Source organism: Candidozyma haemuli, assembly GCF_002926055.2.
Source record: "Candidozyma haemuli strain B11899 chromosome Unknown D_2014730914, whole genome shotgun sequence".
Lineage (NCBI taxonomy): Eukaryota > Fungi > Ascomycota > Pichiomycetes > Serinales > Metschnikowiaceae > Candidozyma > Candidozyma haemuli.
Genome location: NW_020289911.1, coordinates 1,390,324 through 1,406,907, shown reverse-complemented (window position 1 = coordinate 1,406,907; position 16,584 = coordinate 1,390,324). Strand labels below are relative to the sequence as shown.

The 16,584-nt window shown below is 45.1% G+C and overlaps 8 protein-coding genes across 8 annotated transcripts; 3 read left to right on the top strand and 5 right to left on the bottom strand. All coding sequences in view use genetic code 12, as the record gives it.

Moving 5' to 3' along the window:
* Nucleotides 1-323: 323 nt before the first annotated feature.
* Nucleotides 324-1,877, bottom strand: CXQ85_003044 (cell envelope integrity TolA family protein; the record flags this gene model as incomplete). Its single annotated transcript, XM_025486700.1, has 1 exon — nt 324-1,877. The coding sequence occupies one exon, from the start codon at nt 1,875-1,877 to the stop codon at nt 324-326; it is 1,554 nt and encodes a 517-aa protein (XP_025344250.1).
* A 2,029-nt stretch (nt 1,878-3,906) lies between these two features.
* On the top strand, nt 3,907-4,902 carry ERV29 (Erv29p; the record flags this gene model as incomplete). The annotated part of the gene is made up of 1 exon (XM_025486699.1): nt 3,907-4,902. The coding sequence occupies one exon, from the start codon at nt 3,907-3,909 to the stop codon at nt 4,900-4,902; it is 996 nt and encodes a 331-aa protein (XP_025344249.1).
* Nucleotides 4,903-5,180: 278 nt separating this feature from the next.
* CYT2 (cytochrome c1 heme lyase) lies at nt 5,181-5,936 on the top strand (the record flags this gene model as incomplete). Its single annotated transcript, XM_025486698.1, has 1 exon — nt 5,181-5,936. One exon carries the CDS (start codon nt 5,181-5,183, stop codon nt 5,934-5,936), a length of 756 nt encoding a protein of 251 aa, XP_025344248.1.
* A 165-nt stretch (nt 5,937-6,101) lies between these two features.
* CXQ85_003041 (uncharacterized protein) lies at nt 6,102-9,506 on the bottom strand (the record flags this gene model as incomplete). The annotated part of the gene is made up of 2 exons (XM_025486697.1): nt 6,102-6,332; nt 6,561-9,506. The coding sequence occupies 2 exons, from the start codon at nt 9,504-9,506 to the stop codon at nt 6,102-6,104; spliced, it is 3,177 nt and encodes a 1,058-aa protein (XP_025344247.1).
* A 480-nt stretch (nt 9,507-9,986) lies between these two features.
* CXQ85_003040 (uncharacterized protein) lies at nt 9,987-11,297 on the bottom strand (the record flags this gene model as incomplete). The annotated part of the gene is made up of 1 exon (XM_025486696.1): nt 9,987-11,297. One exon carries the CDS (start codon nt 11,295-11,297, stop codon nt 9,987-9,989), a length of 1,311 nt encoding a protein of 436 aa, XP_025344246.1.
* Nucleotides 11,298-11,744: 447 nt separating this feature from the next.
* On the bottom strand, nt 11,745-13,034 carry ERG8 (phosphomevalonate kinase; the record flags this gene model as incomplete). Its single annotated transcript, XM_025486695.1, has 1 exon — nt 11,745-13,034. The coding sequence occupies one exon, from the start codon at nt 13,032-13,034 to the stop codon at nt 11,745-11,747; it is 1,290 nt and encodes a 429-aa protein (XP_025344245.1).
* A 995-nt stretch (nt 13,035-14,029) lies between these two features.
* On the top strand, nt 14,030-15,343 carry TYR1 (prephenate dehydrogenase (NADP(+)); the record flags this gene model as incomplete). The annotated part of the gene is made up of 1 exon (XM_025486694.1): nt 14,030-15,343. One exon carries the CDS (start codon nt 14,030-14,032, stop codon nt 15,341-15,343), a length of 1,314 nt encoding a protein of 437 aa, XP_025344244.1.
* Nucleotides 15,344-15,472: 129 nt separating this feature from the next.
* On the bottom strand, nt 15,473-16,030 carry ARL1 (Arf family GTPase; the record flags this gene model as incomplete). Its single annotated transcript, XM_025486693.1, has 1 exon — nt 15,473-16,030. The coding sequence occupies one exon, from the start codon at nt 16,028-16,030 to the stop codon at nt 15,473-15,475; it is 558 nt and encodes a 185-aa protein (XP_025344243.1).
* Between the last annotated feature and the right edge of the window lie 554 nt (nt 16,031-16,584).

Below are 16,584 nucleotides of genomic sequence, written 5' to 3'. Positions count from 1 at the left end.
TGGAACCATGCCATATTTTCCTGGAAACTGGAGCGACCAATACGCGGACGTTCCACTGGGAGGGCAAGATAGTATCTAACTGCCAGAGTGAGCGATTCACTGTGATTGGTTTAATTCTCCGACTTCTATAGCATTATTTACGAACCCTACAAACACGCTCTCGTCTTAACGGTACCTTCAGCAGTCCGATCGCGAAGTGAACAGCCAATGCAAAAAATCGTATAGAGGATAGACGGCTTTGAAAGCTTTACGATCATTTCAAATACATATCTTTTTAAGTCTTATATCTAATAGTTCGTCGGGGACGAAAATGCTGACGTCAGTCAACATCCAACCGAAATTGGCTGCTGGGCGGCAACATGAAAAACTAGTTCAAAGCCATAGGCTGGTCTTTTACTGCTAGTTACCGTGTAGCCCCAGAAAGGTTTAAAAGGCCTTGATGGCTTCAAAGCGGGTAACGATGGTTTCTCCACTGGAGGGGGCACATCCCAACTGTCATAAAAGTCGCCAGGATAGAACTGCGTGTATTCCTTCTGAGACACGAGCTCCTTGTACTTGAAGAAATCTCCTGGCAAGTACGTCTTTTGGGGCTTGTAGGCCAACAACAGCATGTAGAATTCGAAGTCATCGGGCCAGTAGTCATAATTCCAATCGTAATCTATATCGGATTCGGACAGGCAAACACTCTTGTCGTCATCCTCTACCTCGTCGACAATCTCCTCGAACTTCATCGAGTACATGTAGGGGGTGTAATTTGGCAAAAAGACACCAGTAACTTCAGTCCTGTGGAACTGCCAAAAGCGGCGCTGGTACTTCTCAGGAGTTGGGGGCAACTCTATCTCTTCTGTAGAAGTAGATTCTTCTGATGCACTTGAGAAAACGGCTTGACCGGGCTTTGAAGCCGAAGGAGTGGGCAAGTCGTCTTCAGCTGTGTCAGTGAAAGTGTATGGTAAGGCCAAAGGCGGCTTGTAATCAAGCTGCGTACCTTTTGTGGGGACCAAAGTGGAGCTCTGAGAAGACCGGAACTTGATCTGAGGTATAATTCTAGTTTTCTTCTCGGGGTGTTTCAGCTCCAAGAGCTTCTCAATATCAAGCTCCACCTCCTCACGAGGAGTCACAAGCTTCGGAGTCTCGCCGTCCTCAAAAACAAGAACCTTACGAGGCAGTGAGTTTGGATGCAAGAGCTTCTTAACGTCAAGCTCGGTCTCCTCAAATGGAGTCACAAGTTTTGGAGTTTCGCCATCTTCGAAAACAAGGACTTTGCGGGCAGTGCAATGCTCTTTGGCGGCCAACTTGAAGAGATCATTGATGTCCACCTTAGTTCCAGCCAGGTGGGGAAGGCTGGAGTTAGGTGAGCGTTCTGGAGTCGTTACAGCGGTCCTGGACCCAAAAGTGACGGACTGGTTTGGGCTAATGGGAGTCACATTGTCTGAGTCAAAGACGAGAGGCAAAGAGGGGGTGGCCTTCTGTCTTTGTAAGCGGTTCTTCCTGAAAAGTTCCTTCAATTTGGCGTCTTCTGTAGCCGCCTTTTGTCTTTGCATGCGTTTCTCCTTGAAAAGTTCCTTTAACTTGGCGTCCTCGGCAGCCTTCTGTCTTTGCAAGCGCTTCTCTTTAAAAAGCTGCTTTAAAGCAGCGTCCTCGTCCTTCTGCAAAGAGAATAGCGCTTGACTCTTACATTGTTCATTGTAAGCTTCGATGTAGTCGAGAAGCTTCAAGTTGTAGAGGCTCTGGGCCCGGATTCTGGTGGGTTCTTCATGTTTCGCCAACTCAATGAGGCCCACGAAGTGACCAAACTCACCCTCATACCACTTAAGCTCGGTGTAAAGGGTTCCGTGGTTAGTTAAAACGTAACCATCACAAGTGAAAGTGGCTTTCATGACGTCCAATGGGAACAGTGTGCCCCCAACGGTATGGCAATCAAACGAACACATTTGATTGGAAATGGTAGTATTCTTTGTGAAGTTGCTTGATTAAATGTAATAAATCTGGCTTTTTGAACAGGTGAAAATATGAAAAAGCTGTTCAATTCTTGAAAACGGGAAAAGAATGGTAGAGAGGAAGAAAGCCAATGATTCGGGGCGAGCTTTGACACAAATAGGGTCTGCGAGCGACCATCTGGGGAAGGTCCTAGTGAGCTGCCCCTATACTGTTGCTTCGGCTCCCACCATCTCTCCAAGTCTTTGTCGGTATCAAGTCATCAAATTTATCATTTGAATTTTTCTTTGTTATGAAACGAGTCTTTAAGGTTACCACTGGACTCTCACCATTTGGCTGCAAAATACCTCCATGCGGGACGCTTATCTCGCAGCGAGCCTATTCGGGTAAGCCCCGAGGCTGCCTTTAAAAACCACACCACTGAATGTTTGGTGGCAATCTCAACTGGGCTATACCATCTTAAGGGCTATATGGACTAGGTTGAAAACTCCTTTCTATCGAAGTTCCTCTTCGCATTCGGCTGGGCTCATGTCGTGCAACATAGTAGTTAAGCACCCATATTATACCGTCAATCAGTAAATGAAGAAACACTTTGGACAGCTAAAGAAGCCAATCGCCCATTAAATTAATTGAGCTGTGATTTGGCTTGCTCTTATGTTCCACCAGGTGCATTTCCTTGGGGAAGGACACTCAAATGTAGAATATAATCTTGACTGAGCTCATGAGGCTTACATCCACGATGGGTATAATAGTGTATCATTGGTTTGCAAGAGCACAGTCTCTTATCTCTCGCGACATACTCTGTATGGGTGTTTGATCAACTAAGCTGTGAAACACTATTTGTTGTGAAGTCTTCTGAGAATCAGTGTGGGAAGGCCTACGTTATATATGGGCCATACATTAACATTATTTTCAAGCGGGTTACGTTGAAGTTACTGCAAGAGGAGATAATATAAGAGATTAATTGCACTTTCCCTTTAAGTGACTCGATAACACGCCTTTAACAGGATGTCAACCAGTGTCGTTGTTCTTCTTTTTTTTTTTTTTTTTTTTTTTTCGAAGACGAGACTTCCGTACTTTCATTTGCTCATTTCTCCTTCTTTAGCCCCCGTTTATCAACTAGAACAATAAATCTCAGCTTTTGAACTCTCTAGTGAAGGCTGTGTAGATTACACTTCTTGTGGATTGGAAGGCCCACATGAGGTCAGTAACGACTTGTTTCCCCATTTCTACAACGGCTGCGAAAAAGACGAACACTTACAAAACACACAAACTTGCATCCAAAATTCCAAAAACAAAGAATTCAGTGATACAATCGAAAAGTCTAGCTCATAGAAGCCCTAACTACAGCTTCCTTTTCTCCTCCACTTGCAGATCACTACTGGTATATCTTCCATGTTCGATTCGACAGCCTGAGGCAGCTCCTGTGGGGAGCCATGTGCAAGGCATGTGTCAAATTTGGTAGTCAACGGCATATCTGAAACGTTACGGAGAAAAAAAAAAAAAAGAAAAGCAATGCCGTACACACAAAAGACAAGCAACATTGCCTTAATGTATTTCCATATAATGTTCAGTCAATTTTTGCAACCAATTGCCTCGGGACCCCGCTTTTCATTATTTCCCAACCTGAGTACCAATTAAGGCTCGCAAATAAACATGACAACCGCTGCCAGTACCTGCTTTCGCACGACCTGCCAATATGAGTACACGGTAGTTTTTTTCAAAGCCGTACACCTGCACTGTAGGAGGATTTCGAATCATACCGGTTGTGAATTTATCTCCACACAACCTAGCGTCGTTCAAGGTCCACGAGTACAAGGCTTCTCTATAGTTTGCTGAAACCCGAGGAGCATAAAATATTGGTTTATTGATCCATTAAGCAATAGCCATTCTCCTTTGAACTAATAAATTGCATTTTATCTCGAATCAATAGGTGGCCTTTCTTCCAATTGCTCAAGACCCGCTACTACAATGTCGTACAGAGGGCCTAATCAGTTTAATAACCAGTTCAATGCTGGGCAGTTCAACCCAAATCAATTCAGCCAGGGGCAGTTCCAACCAAACCAATTCCAGCCAAACCAATTCCAATCACCTGTTGGCAGACAACCAGGTAACATTGGCCCAGTGCCTTCTCAACAGTCGGGCTTAGAGAGAGTCGAGGCTGCCAGAAAGCAATTCGAGAGTCTTATTGACACCTACTTGGGTCCTTTGAAGCCTTATGTTCCTGCTATTGGTCGTCTTTTCATTGTTGCCACGTTCTACGAGGATGCATTGAGAATCTTCTTCCAGTGGTCTGAACAAGTCTACTATTTGCATGTGTACAGAAAGTTCTGGAAATGGCTTACTGTCTTGTTCCTTTCTCTGAACGTCATCTTGATGTTGGCTGCCTCCACTCTCTTGGTGTTCAGAAGACACTCCTTGTATGCCACATGCGTGCTTTGCGGTATCGTGTTATTACAGGGTGTCTTCTACGGATTGATCTTGGATAGCCAGTTCTTGTTGAGAAACTTGTCTGTCGTTGGTGGTTTGATTTTGGCCTTCTCTGATTCTTTGGTCAGAGATAAGAGATCTTTAACCATGCCTGGATTGCCTATGCTCAACAACAAGGACGACAAGAAGTACTTCTTGTTAACAGGCAGATTGTTGTTGATCTTTTTGTTCTTGGGATTTGTCTTTTCCGCCACCTGGTCCTTCGCTAGAGTGTTGATCATCCTTGTTGGACTTGTGGCCTGTGGATCCATTGTTGTTGGCTACAAGACGAAATTTGCAGCCGCAGTGTTGACCATCATTCTTTTCACTTACAACGTATTCGTCAACCAGTTCTGGAAATACTCCTCATTCAACGCCAACCGTGATTTCTTGAAATACGAGTTTTTCCAAACCTTGTCTATTGTTGGAGGTCTTTTGATCATTGTCAATGGTGGCGCCGGTGAATTATCCATTGATGAAAAGAAGAAGATTTACTAGTAGGGGAGTCGATTAAAAAATAAGCTGATCACACATGCCGTTAAGGCGTGGTTCCGAACATACAATAGCGAAGCGGTGCCAGCCTATTCTGGTAGTGTTCAATGGCATATCACTGAATACCCTTAGTATCTATTGTCTTTAGACCCAAAAGTATTAGTATTGATTGCAGTAAGCGAGCCCATGTATGGCTCTCCAGTAACACACCCGTACACCTTGATGATGCATCACCAGTACTCTATCACTTACTTTAGAAGCTTGATATTCATACAAGCTTCAGGATGGCTGAAGAATCAAAATGTCCTGTTGACCATTCGCAAAGGGGTATATGGATGGAGAAAATGGGCAAAAGCCCACATGCTGAGGAAAAGAAACCACAGGAGTCTACAGATCCAGCTCTGGCTGCTTGTCCTGTGGATCATTCCGCTAGATCCAAATGGATGGAGAGTGTGACAGTGACTTCCAAAGGAGCACCAGAAGCTATAGAAGTGGACGGATGTTCATCTGATAAACTAAAGGAAGAGCCGAAGTTAGAAAGCTCGTCCAACCTTCCACTAGAAAGAGAAATCAGCTCCATCCCGAGAACAGACACCAGAACCAACTGGATATACCCATCACAGAAACAGTTCTTTGAAGCCATGAAAAGAAAGAAATGGAACCCAGAGGCCAACGATATGCTGACGGTCGTTCCAATCCATAACCATGTGAACGAGCTCGCTTGGAGACATATACTTAACTGGGAAAGGGGCTTCTTAGAGGAAAGCAATAAAAAATGTGGAGGCATTTCCTTGACCAGTTTCAAGGGAGACCTGAAGAAGTTGACCCCTCGTGCTTGGATAAAGGCGACTGTATTGGGTCATGAGAAGCCTTTTGACAGACACGATTGGACGGTCGATAGATGCGGAGTCGAGGTGCCATACGTACTCGACTTTTACAGTGAAGGTGAGAACGGTGGTGTATTCGTGGACGTTAGGCCCAAGATCAACTCTTGGGAGGGATTCAAGTTAAGAATCGGAAGAGCTCTTGGATGGGCATAACTTAGGGGTTTACCCGTCTTGTAAATAGGTTGCATAATTTTTTGGACTTTTCTATAAGGATCTACTCAAGCATTTCTTTAGATTCATCAATATTGGCGGTGAGCTATTTGGGTTCGTAACTGCTTTATTTAAATAATAATATGTACAGATGTCATCAAGCAAAGTCTATCTTCTTCCCATGAACAGACCGGACTGGCCCAATTTTTGCATGTTCTCACCAACCTGGACGTTGGTTTCAAAGTACTTCGAAACACATCTGTCCAAGCAGAGAGATTCTTGCTTGGTAAGGTCGCCATCACTGTAACCCTTGTTGATACACTTGGTGTGACACTGCTCAACAAGAGAGTTGAACATGCCAGTAACCATATCCAACTCGGCCTCAGCAGCCAGGATTTTCTGTTGGGAAGAAACTTGTGGGGCACCGCCGATTCCGAACATTCTTTGTTATATCGTTAACTAACGTATAGTTGCGCCTGCAAAATTTTCGAGTGTAGTCGCCAGTGAAAATTGGTGCACGGATGCATAGGTGCACACACCAGTACTAGTACTAGGTACTTGCGACAATTTGGGAAAGTATCACATACTGGGGTATGACAAATGACAATGGCAGCCTGTCATAAAAACGTTACTCTTTAGTTCTTCCTTATACTTGTCGAAATCTTCGGCTTTTTCTGAAACGAACTGAACCATTCCATGGCACATGGTTATTTGCTTACCTGTGATTGAGCACCCGCCTCCATATAGAGCCATTCTAGAATTACGGAAGTTGGGGTTGCCCATGAGTGTGTCCATGGCTCGACTTGTAATGCTTTCCCTTAGGTCGAAGAAGAATCTCATAAAGACCCATGTTTGGGTTCGAAGGTTCAATGCTGGAACCCGTAGTAAGTTTGGGTTAGTTGTAGTGATTGAGAATCGTGAGAGTCTTGAGACATCGTAACGGTCACTTACGTATGGCTCAGGATCATAATGCCGAAGGAAGTCATTGTTGAAACCACCAACAAAAAGAACATATTCCCTGCTGTCTTGCTCGTAGAGAAGAGCGTGATGATGACATGCACGTAGCTCAGCATCAACTAAAGGCGGATTACTTGAAGTATTCTCCAAAGTGAGTTTTTCACACTGCTCATCTTCGAAAGGCTGTTTGGGAAGATTGTAGTAATCGTAGGCATAGCTTTGCTGTTTATGCCATTTTGAAGTAGAGAAGTTAAAGATGTAAATGTCACTGCAAACGCCGTTGGCTTCGTTGACACCACCTTGAATCAATAAACCTCTTCTTTTCAAGAGAAGATCAGAGCCCCGTGTGCTAGACTCGGTGGAGTTCTCGCTCGCTGATACAATCTCTTGGGTGTTTTCCAGTGAAAAGATGTGAGACTTGGAAGGCTCGTCCGCAACGAGCTCAAAGTTCGTTGCTTGGAATGGGCAGAATTCGCTGCTAGAATCATTATTCACCAACACATATGCAAAAAAACCTCTTCTCGAAGGCCATACTGAGTGTTCATTGCGATCCGTAGCATCAAAGATGAGGGCCTCTTTGTGGAAATTACCCAATTGACCATCTTCAATGATGAGCTCCAATCTCAAAAGATCATTAGTTGCCTTGAAGCGCATTTTATCATCTTCACTAACGTCTTTGACAAATCCTCCGAACAAGAAGACCGTGACGGAAAGGACTCCAGATTCCATTGCCGAATCTTTAGCAGCAAATAGACCTTCGCCAGTCAGCCCAGAGCCAAGAGAATTCGTATCGTCCGGACTTAAAGTACGTTCTGTAGCTTTCGGAAGCCCTGTGCCGTGAATTCCCAGATTAAGCTTAAGCTTTTCAACGCCTTCTTGTGGCACACTTAAAGAAGATCCCTCTTCACTCACAGAATCAATAGATTCAGTAGGAGGAACTGATTGGGTATGAACGGGAGAGTGAGTCATATGCCTACCAGGCGAAGTAGAACCTGCCGAGGTACCTGACAGCAGAGGCTGGGATCTATGGTGTTTCACTTGATCCGCGTAATTCCCATGGGGGATAGGATTAGGGCTTGGACTATTGGCTCTAAGGCTAGCGAGGTTTTGAGATTGCGTCTGAGCTGAGCTTCCACTCAGGCTTTGAGGGCTTTGCCCATGGCCGAATGCATGGTTGTGATGGTTTCTGTGAAAAATACGTGCTGACTTCATGAGCATGGAAGTCATTTTCAGAGACCCCTCAGAAGCAGAATTTGTTGGCGATATAGCGCTTCCGGATGCTCGACTTTCACCTTGCTTCGCTGGTTTATTTAGCTGTCTTGAATAATCTGTATTCAGCCGTGAAACATTTCTTGACGATGTTGGAGTCGTAGCCCTCGCAGTACTTACACTGGATTGCGATGAAACTGCACGAGGTCTTGAGTCAGATGAAGCGGCACTTGAATGCACCTGCTTGGAAGGTTGTGGTTCCCTTAAAGGGGGCTTTTCAGGACTCCTTGTCAACGGAGTAGAAGCACCCGGCAGGTTAGTGGAAGAAAGTATCTCCTCCGCTGTGGGCGTTGCATTCTGTGAGGTATCACTATGATATGAAGCTGGAATATCTGGCAGGGCTAGCTGATTGCTTCGAAGTGAGGCTCGCTCTAACTTATTGGAAACCATCGCATTACCAATTGCACCTTCATAATGGACATCTGAATTGGACTTGATCTTGATCTGTGTAAATTGCTTGGTTCTCACATTGAGGATATAGCCATGTTCATTGAGACGAATCGATTTGTAAACAAGCCATCTGTTAATCTCTTCCTTATATTCTACCTTGTCCACTATTATTTGGAAGCCACCCGAAAAGAAAACATAAGAATCAGCAATTACCGTTCCCACCATGGAGCATAGATTGCCTGGGTGAATGTCAGAACATTTGCTTATGAGAGACGCTTGCACGGTACCCTTCATGGCATCAAATAAAATCAAATCTCTGTTTTGCATGACACAGGGGGACATAAGAACATGCTTGTTTATATGGGGAGGCAATTCACAAGGGAAATGAACGGAAATGCGTGATAAATCTGTCAGTCTGGGGATACCCAAGCTCTTCAAGCTCTGGCTGGCATCCACGAACAAGCCACCGAACATAACAGTAAGGTTATCCACATCGAAATGTGTCTGGTAACAAAACTGACCAATTCCTTCGGACATATCCTTCCCTGGTTGTTGCCTTGAGTAGGAGAAGTTTGGAAGTTGGAAATAGCCCGAAAATGACGAGGCATCCCAGTCACGCTTGAAGTTTTCAGCGTACTCCAGGCTACCTTCAGAACGCTTCAGCAGCTCGTCAAGAGAGCTGGACCGAGTATCAGGATGCGGTAGTGCCACCTTTTCCATCTGAACATGTGGATTCATGTAGACCTCAGAGTTCATTGCTCTGCCAAAGTGTGCCTTGTTGAACTGCTCAAAAGGAGTATACTTCACTAGCGAATACGGGGGCAGAATTCCATGGTACCAGTCCTCAGTATGTGAATTGAGAAACTCCTTATCACGGGCGGCTATTGCCTGAAGCCTAAGGAAGTCCAGGTACTCCAGCAGGCGGTCGCCCTGGGCTGTTGACTTAGGAATGAGCATAGTCTGGCTCGGCTGGGGAGCTCGAGGTGTTTATATGACAGGAGGAGTTTGGTGGTTATAGGACAATTGGCCGGAGCCTGACTTTTTGATTTGAAAAGAAACGAAGTGCGTATTACAGTCAGGTGCTGTTGGTAGAAAGCTGGGGTAGAGTGGAACGGTGTAAGTAAATGGTCTTGAGAATGCTGCAGGAACTAGCAAACAATGAGTTGGTTGCCCTTGTGGGACCGTGGAGTTTGGGCCTGAAAGAGGAGAAGGAAGGTAAAGGAAAACAAAGAATGGAATGAAAAGAGTGGTTAATTCGGGAAATCAGCTTTTTTTTTTGTCCTGCTTCATACGATGTGGCGTCTTTTGGTATGTTGCGTGATGATGTCAGAAAGGTCCCGAATGCGAAATCTACGTTGGAGGACCGTTGGGAGATAAGAATATGTCGGAAAAGGGTCTTGAAGGTCGTAAATTCATAAAAAAGGGTATGATGCATGATTAGTCAATTAGAATGGATTCTCCGTCATTCTTTTCGGGTTCCGTGTCCTTGGTGCCCGAAAGTGGGAGTTTGCTGTAGTAGGTGTTCACCGAACTGAGTAGGCCGTGGTTGTAGTTCCATACCAGCCAGCACTCAAAGGCGATTGTGACAAAAAGGAAGACGAGTGTGATCACAGCGAAGGTCACCATCGAGGTTCTGCCAGGGAAATACGAGCCTGGCTCAACTGCTATGTTGTAGGCAGAAGTGTACTTTGTGAATAGCCGAATAGTCTTGAAAAGGACGTAAACAACGCCGCCGATAAGACAGCAAAGCGTGAAAAGGCTGAGCCAAAGTAGTTCTCTCGTTGCAGCGTAGTCTGCAAGGAAGAGAATCAAAAGCGTTAATGGGAGCATGCAGCAAGTGAGTATGAACTCCAAGGAAGTCTTGTCGGAAACCATCACCACAATAAATTGGACAGTGAAACCTAAGAAGAAGAAAAGGTCGAATATTAAAAGACTTCTGTGGATCTGAAAAACCGTGTACATGCGCTTAATAGCGATTGAGGCGCCAATCTTCTTGAACTTGAACCACTGGACACTTCTGTTTAGCACAAAGTAGATCAAGACCAGCTGCAAGACAAATGTGACCCCCAAGACTGCAATAGCGGCGATATTTGTTCCTTTTGCAGCCGCTCTCCAAGCTGGAGACGATACCGACTCGAGATTTGTAGACAACTCCTTATATTGGATGCCCGTATAGATCACCATAGTAGCATAGAACAAGCACAAAAACGAAAATAATAACATGTTCTTCGTGTGCTGGGCAATTATAGTCACCACCACCTGGTATATTCCAGCAAAGATGAAAAGTGCAAGGAATATAGACATCTCCAAGTACCTTGCATTTGAACGGAACTTGTCTCTGTGAACGTTGATCACGCCATACATGAACCCTTCGAGGCCCACCACAAGCAATGCCGAAATAATGGAAATAGCCAAACACACCTTTGACCCACGAACATATCTCTTATCATCCTCCTTACCTGGCTTTGATCCAGAGAAAAGCGGGCGGTCAGAAGCCACAGGCCGGATTCCCAGAGCATCGTATTCAGTATTTGAAAGCGAGTCTGTAGAAATCTTCGATATTGACAGGTTTTGGTCCAATGTAAGGTACTGCTGGGACCCTACCCTTGCATAGTCATATAGATTAAGACGGTCTTGCGATAAGGCATCAGTCGAGCCGGGACGAGCCGAAGAGCCAGCATTTGGAAAATAGTGCTCATCATCATCTTCCATAGTGTCTTCTATGGAGAGGTCGGTGAACCGTTGCATTTTGAAGATTGATCCTGGGGAAGATGAGGGTTCAAGGCAGATCATATATATCTTACTTTTAGCACGCGGAGCATCTGCCGGCTCTGCGTCAAGGCTACCGAGGCTATGTCATATCACAGATGGGATGATACGAAAGTGTGGAGTCTTAATTAGGGCGGACAGCCCAATTTGGCGATCATATAATTTGTTCATGCATTCTATTTTCTTGAACAAGCTTTGGCTATGGCTGGTATGTGTTTGGTCGTGATGGTCTCAGTTCGCATGGACCATAAAGGCAGGCTAGACTTCATCGAGAGCAAAGATGATGCATAGAAAAAAAAAAAAAAAATGTAGTACGTTCTGGCTAGCCTGCGGCTTTGATGCTCATGGAAACCCATTTCAGGTCTGAATGTTCTAGTACATCGAGTGAAAGAAGTCATGATGCCCTTTAGTGAATGCATCATCGCATTATACTAATCCAATGTAGTTCCTAGGGTCCTCCTCAAGTACACCGGCAGCATCCTCCGAAAGATCGAGCCATGACACACGGTCAAAGTAGGCATCCTCGGATGCTGCCTTCTTGAAGGCTTCGAGTTCTTTCTCAAGCACAAGCACACTGATGGCATCATAGCCACCTGCTCCAGGAACCAAGCCGCCAACGCATCCAGGCAACAGGTTACATTTGTCGAGCAATTCCGTTTGCTCTGAAGGCTCGATCTCAGCACCTGAGCGCTTTGTGACCTCCTGGAATCCTCTTCTAATTTGGGCAATCGCTCTTCTAAGCAGCTCAAGAGTCGCAGGGTCCGCCAATAACGAGTCATAATCCCTGTTAGTCTCGCTGAGAGTGTGGAGCTGCTCCAATGCCTTGACAAATGCTTTGTTTCCTTGGTTAAGATGCTCGTACCAAATAGCACTCTGTGGGTCGCTTTCCTTCCAGGCGAGAACCTTGGACACGAGCTTTGGTGTTTCAGAACCTGCCTTGACATCACCCATAAGCAACTTGATGCCACGAGGAAGAGCACAATGGGTATGAGTGAAGCTCCAGGTTGCATCAACAACTTCCCGAAGCTCGTCACAGAGCTGCTGGGACAGTTCTCTTCCGAGTAAGTGGTTAAACACATCAGGCTTAAACCTTCTATAAATGATAGACCCATAAACAGCAGCGGCCACATCAAACCCAGAGCCTATCTTCTTCTGAGCTTCGCAATGAGCGACCTGGGCTAAGTTATGAACGAGATTTCTCGTATGGTTGAGTGGTTGTCTCAAGAACTGGCTAAGCAAAGCGGTAGTAACAACCGAGACCAAACCAGCGGACGAGCCCATACCTGTCTTTGGTACCTGGTCGATGGGCTTCTGGTGGAACAAGAACGTCTTTCTACCATTCTGCGAGCTCTTAGAAGCCGTGTCCTCTGTAGTGTGGTATCCTGGATCAGAAAAGAGCGTGATACTCACGTTAAACAGCTCCTTGGGTTGTAGATAGTTGAGCACAGTCTTTATAGTTGCCTCAAGGAAAGGGTTCTTTCTTCCTTGTACTTCCTTAAACGCTGGAGCGTCGCCTGAAAGGTCCAAAGCATACTCCCATTCGCCGTTGAACTGAGGCGAGGAAATGTAAATACGGGACCCAGAAGGATCCTTCAGTTCGACATAAGCATGCATTCTCGACGAAAGAGCCGTCACGTAGGCCTCATACTGGGGCTCAATGACCAAATAGCCACCAGCTAAAAGGGCCTTTCCTGGGGCGCTGAAGACGTGGGCCATTGTTTTGAAAGTGGTAGGGTAAGAGGTGAATTTGGGACCTGAGGAGAATTCGCGATGGTGGTAGACCCTTAGGCGTGTCTTAGAGGAAGAGAGTAGGGGAAGGTGAAAATTTGCAAAGATGACAATTTTGGAAAATGCTAGAGATCTGGATTATCTCGCTATTTCCCCTAAGCGAGAAATTTTTCGGTTTTAAGAAAGCTTCGCTGGCGATGGGATGCTTCTATGCTCTTAGTGGGGTGATTTGGCTGCGAAACGGTCGATGAAGATGGAATTGAGAGAATGGAACAAGCGAGGAGACAATAAGGGTAAAGAGAGAGTAAATGAGATACATCCAACCAGGGTAAGGAAAAACACCAGGATACTACTTTATGTATTGTGGCTGCTTCGGTAGGTTGTTTTAGCGCTATGGGCTGGACATAGTCCTTTGAGACGTCAGAGGTTCTTAATGGCGAAGATTAGAAAACGTCCGCAGATCCAGGGAGTTAAGAAGAAAATATGGAATCTATGTTTAGGAAACCAAAACCACTTTTTAAGCATAGGCGAGGGAACATCCATACGGTTTCTTCACCGTGGCATCAACTGACCATAGTAGACCGATTTTCGCAGCCATTCATCAGACCTTATTGCCTGCGCTAAACGACTAGTCTGGGAAGATTTCAAAGTTTTAGGGTCAGCGGATGTTCCCATTAGAAGTTTATTATTTCAAGAGTTAAAAGCTGTTGTGGTCTTATACATAAGAAGTAACAACTGGTAGTCATACTACAGCGCACCGAGTAGACAAGCAACGCCATTGAGAAGAAAGGAGGTTGAAAAAGTTCGGCAAAGTACGGTAAACTATCACACTTTATCTATTTCCTTCTCCAATAAATTTAAATATTTAAATTCGGGGCTGTTTTATTCCCCAGATTCTCTACTCCTGGATCTGTCCGGTACAATGCGATGAGTGAATAATCATATAGACCTACATCAATCTGGTCAATTGAATACCGTGCCAAATGTCAGAGGAACAACTCAAAGCCGAGAAAACCGTCGGTATTATCGGCCTAGGCGACATGGGCGCCATGTACGCCGAAAGATTCTCCAAGGCTGGTTGGAAGGTGGTTGGTGCTGACAGAGAAGACAAGTACGTTGAGACCAAGGCCAAGTTTGCAGGGCAGGCATTCCAGGTTCTTCGCTCGGGACACCATGTTTCTCGTGTTTCTGATTACATTATTTACAGTGTGGAGGCGAAGAATATTAAGGCAATCGTGCAAACATACGCTCCTTCTACTAAGGTGGGTGCAGTTGTTGGTGGCCAGACATCATGTAAAGCGCCCGAGATTGAGGCGTTCGAAGAAACAGTTCCCGAGGATGTGGATATTGTTTCTGTTCACTCGCTTCATGGACCAAAAGTTGATCCAACAGGACAGCCGTTGGTGATCATTAAGCAGAGAGCTTCCGAAGAGAATGCCAAATTCGTGGAAAGTCTTGTTTCATGTCTCAAATCCAAAGTGGTCCATCTTTCTGCTGCAGAACACGACAAGATCACTGCTGATACTCAAGCTGTCACACATGCTGCTTTTCTTTCTATGGGCTGTGCTTGGAAAGAAATCAACCAGTACCCTTGGGAAACACCTAGATGGGTTGGAGGTATGGAGAACGCAAAAATCAACATCTCCCTTCGTATCTATGCCAATAAATGGCACGTTTATGCGGGTTTGGCCATCACAAACCCATCGGCCCACGGCCAGGTTCAACAATACGCACAGTCTGCCACTGATCTATTTACATTGATGATCCAAGGCAAGAAGAAAGAGCTCCTGGAAAGATTACACGAGGCGAAGAACTTCGTGTTTAGACACAACCCTGACCACAAGAGCCTTTTGCTAGACGACGCCATCTTGAAGGAATTCTCGTTGCTGAAGACTCCTCCAGAAGGCAGACTGCAACCCAACTCGCATTTATCATTAGTTGCCATCGTGGATAGTTGGCACCGCTTGGGAATTGTGCCATACGATCACATTATCTGTTCCACTCCATTATTCCGTATCTTCTTGGGTGTTACTGAATACTTGTTCTGTACTCCTGGCCTTCTAGAAGATTGCATTGAAGTGGCAGTGAGTGACCCATCTTTCCGCCATGACGATCTCGAGTTTACCTTTGCCGCTCGTAACTGGGCCAACATCATTGCTAGAGGCGACTATGAGTTGTACAAGGAAACTTTTGAAGAGACCCAGCGTTTCTTCGAGCCCAAGATTGCACATGCCAATGCTATCGGTAACGAGATGATCAAGACCATCTTACAACGTGTGAAGGAGCGGGAGCAATAAAGATTATAATGCAATATATGAGGGAGAGAGAGAGCTCTTCGTGGTGTAGATTTTGGCAACGAAGGAGCAAAATTTATAAACCAGCTATTTTACATGCCATGTAGATTGCGCTATTCGGGCCGCCCGGGATTATAACTGTTCATCCTTGATGACATCCATTAACCAATCCAAACCTTCATTAAGGCCCTCGCCACGAACGGCACTAGAAGCAACAATACTCCAGCTTCTATCCTTTAAGTCTGTTAGGCTGAGCGCCTGTGAAACCTCGGCTGCCGTCATAGCGCCAGGTTGATCTTGTTTGTTGGCAAATACCAAAAGAGCACTATCTAGCAACTCCTCTTCTTTAAGCATGGTATGAAGCTCCTTGCAGGCAATGTCAATACGGTCCTTATCGGTGGAGTCAACCACGAATATAACTGCCGCAGTGTTGCTGTAGTAGCATCTCCAGTATGGACGGATAGATGTCTGTCCACCAAGGTCCCATATGTTCAATGTCAAGTTCTTGTATTTTAATGTCTCCACGTTGAATCCAATAGTTGGTTTGGTGGTGACCACTTCACCCATTTGAAGGCGGTATAGAATGGTGGTCTTGCCAGCACCATCCAAGCCCAAGATAAGAATTCTGATTTCCTTCTGAACACCCCAGAGCTTGCTGAAGATGTTCATGAAGCTGAAAGTCTGGCCCATAATGATTAATTTATTTGTTGGCGTCTGGGGAAGTTTTGGAGGGCCTCAGCGAGTTGATTATTCAGATATGGACACATTTATGATCCGTTACAACATTGGAATCGCGCACGACTCTGGAGGGTGATTTGGCTGCACAAGACACACCGAAGGGGAAATAATAAGGGGTTGCTTATAAGAGGAAGTATTTCGGATTAATTGTTTAATGTGGCTACTTTGGTGACGTTTACTTTGGTATAGGGTTGATTGGTGCTGGCATGTGAGGTTAGCCAAGACTGAGCAAGCCGGTGGAACTGAACCTTATAGATTCACGTGTGAGGGTCAAAATAAGTATAAGGAAACTCCAAATTCACTTAAAACAGAATACTGAAGCCATGGGCATATACTAGTCCTTGCCACTCCATAGTCCTAGTTTGTTACTGTTAACCACACAGAGAATGGTTGCAAAATAGCGCGAGCATGCGATATCCATAACATCACAGGCTTCCTACAACCCTACAAGCTCCCTTTTTTTTTTTTTTTATTATTATTTTTTTTTTTTTTTTTTTTTTTTTTTT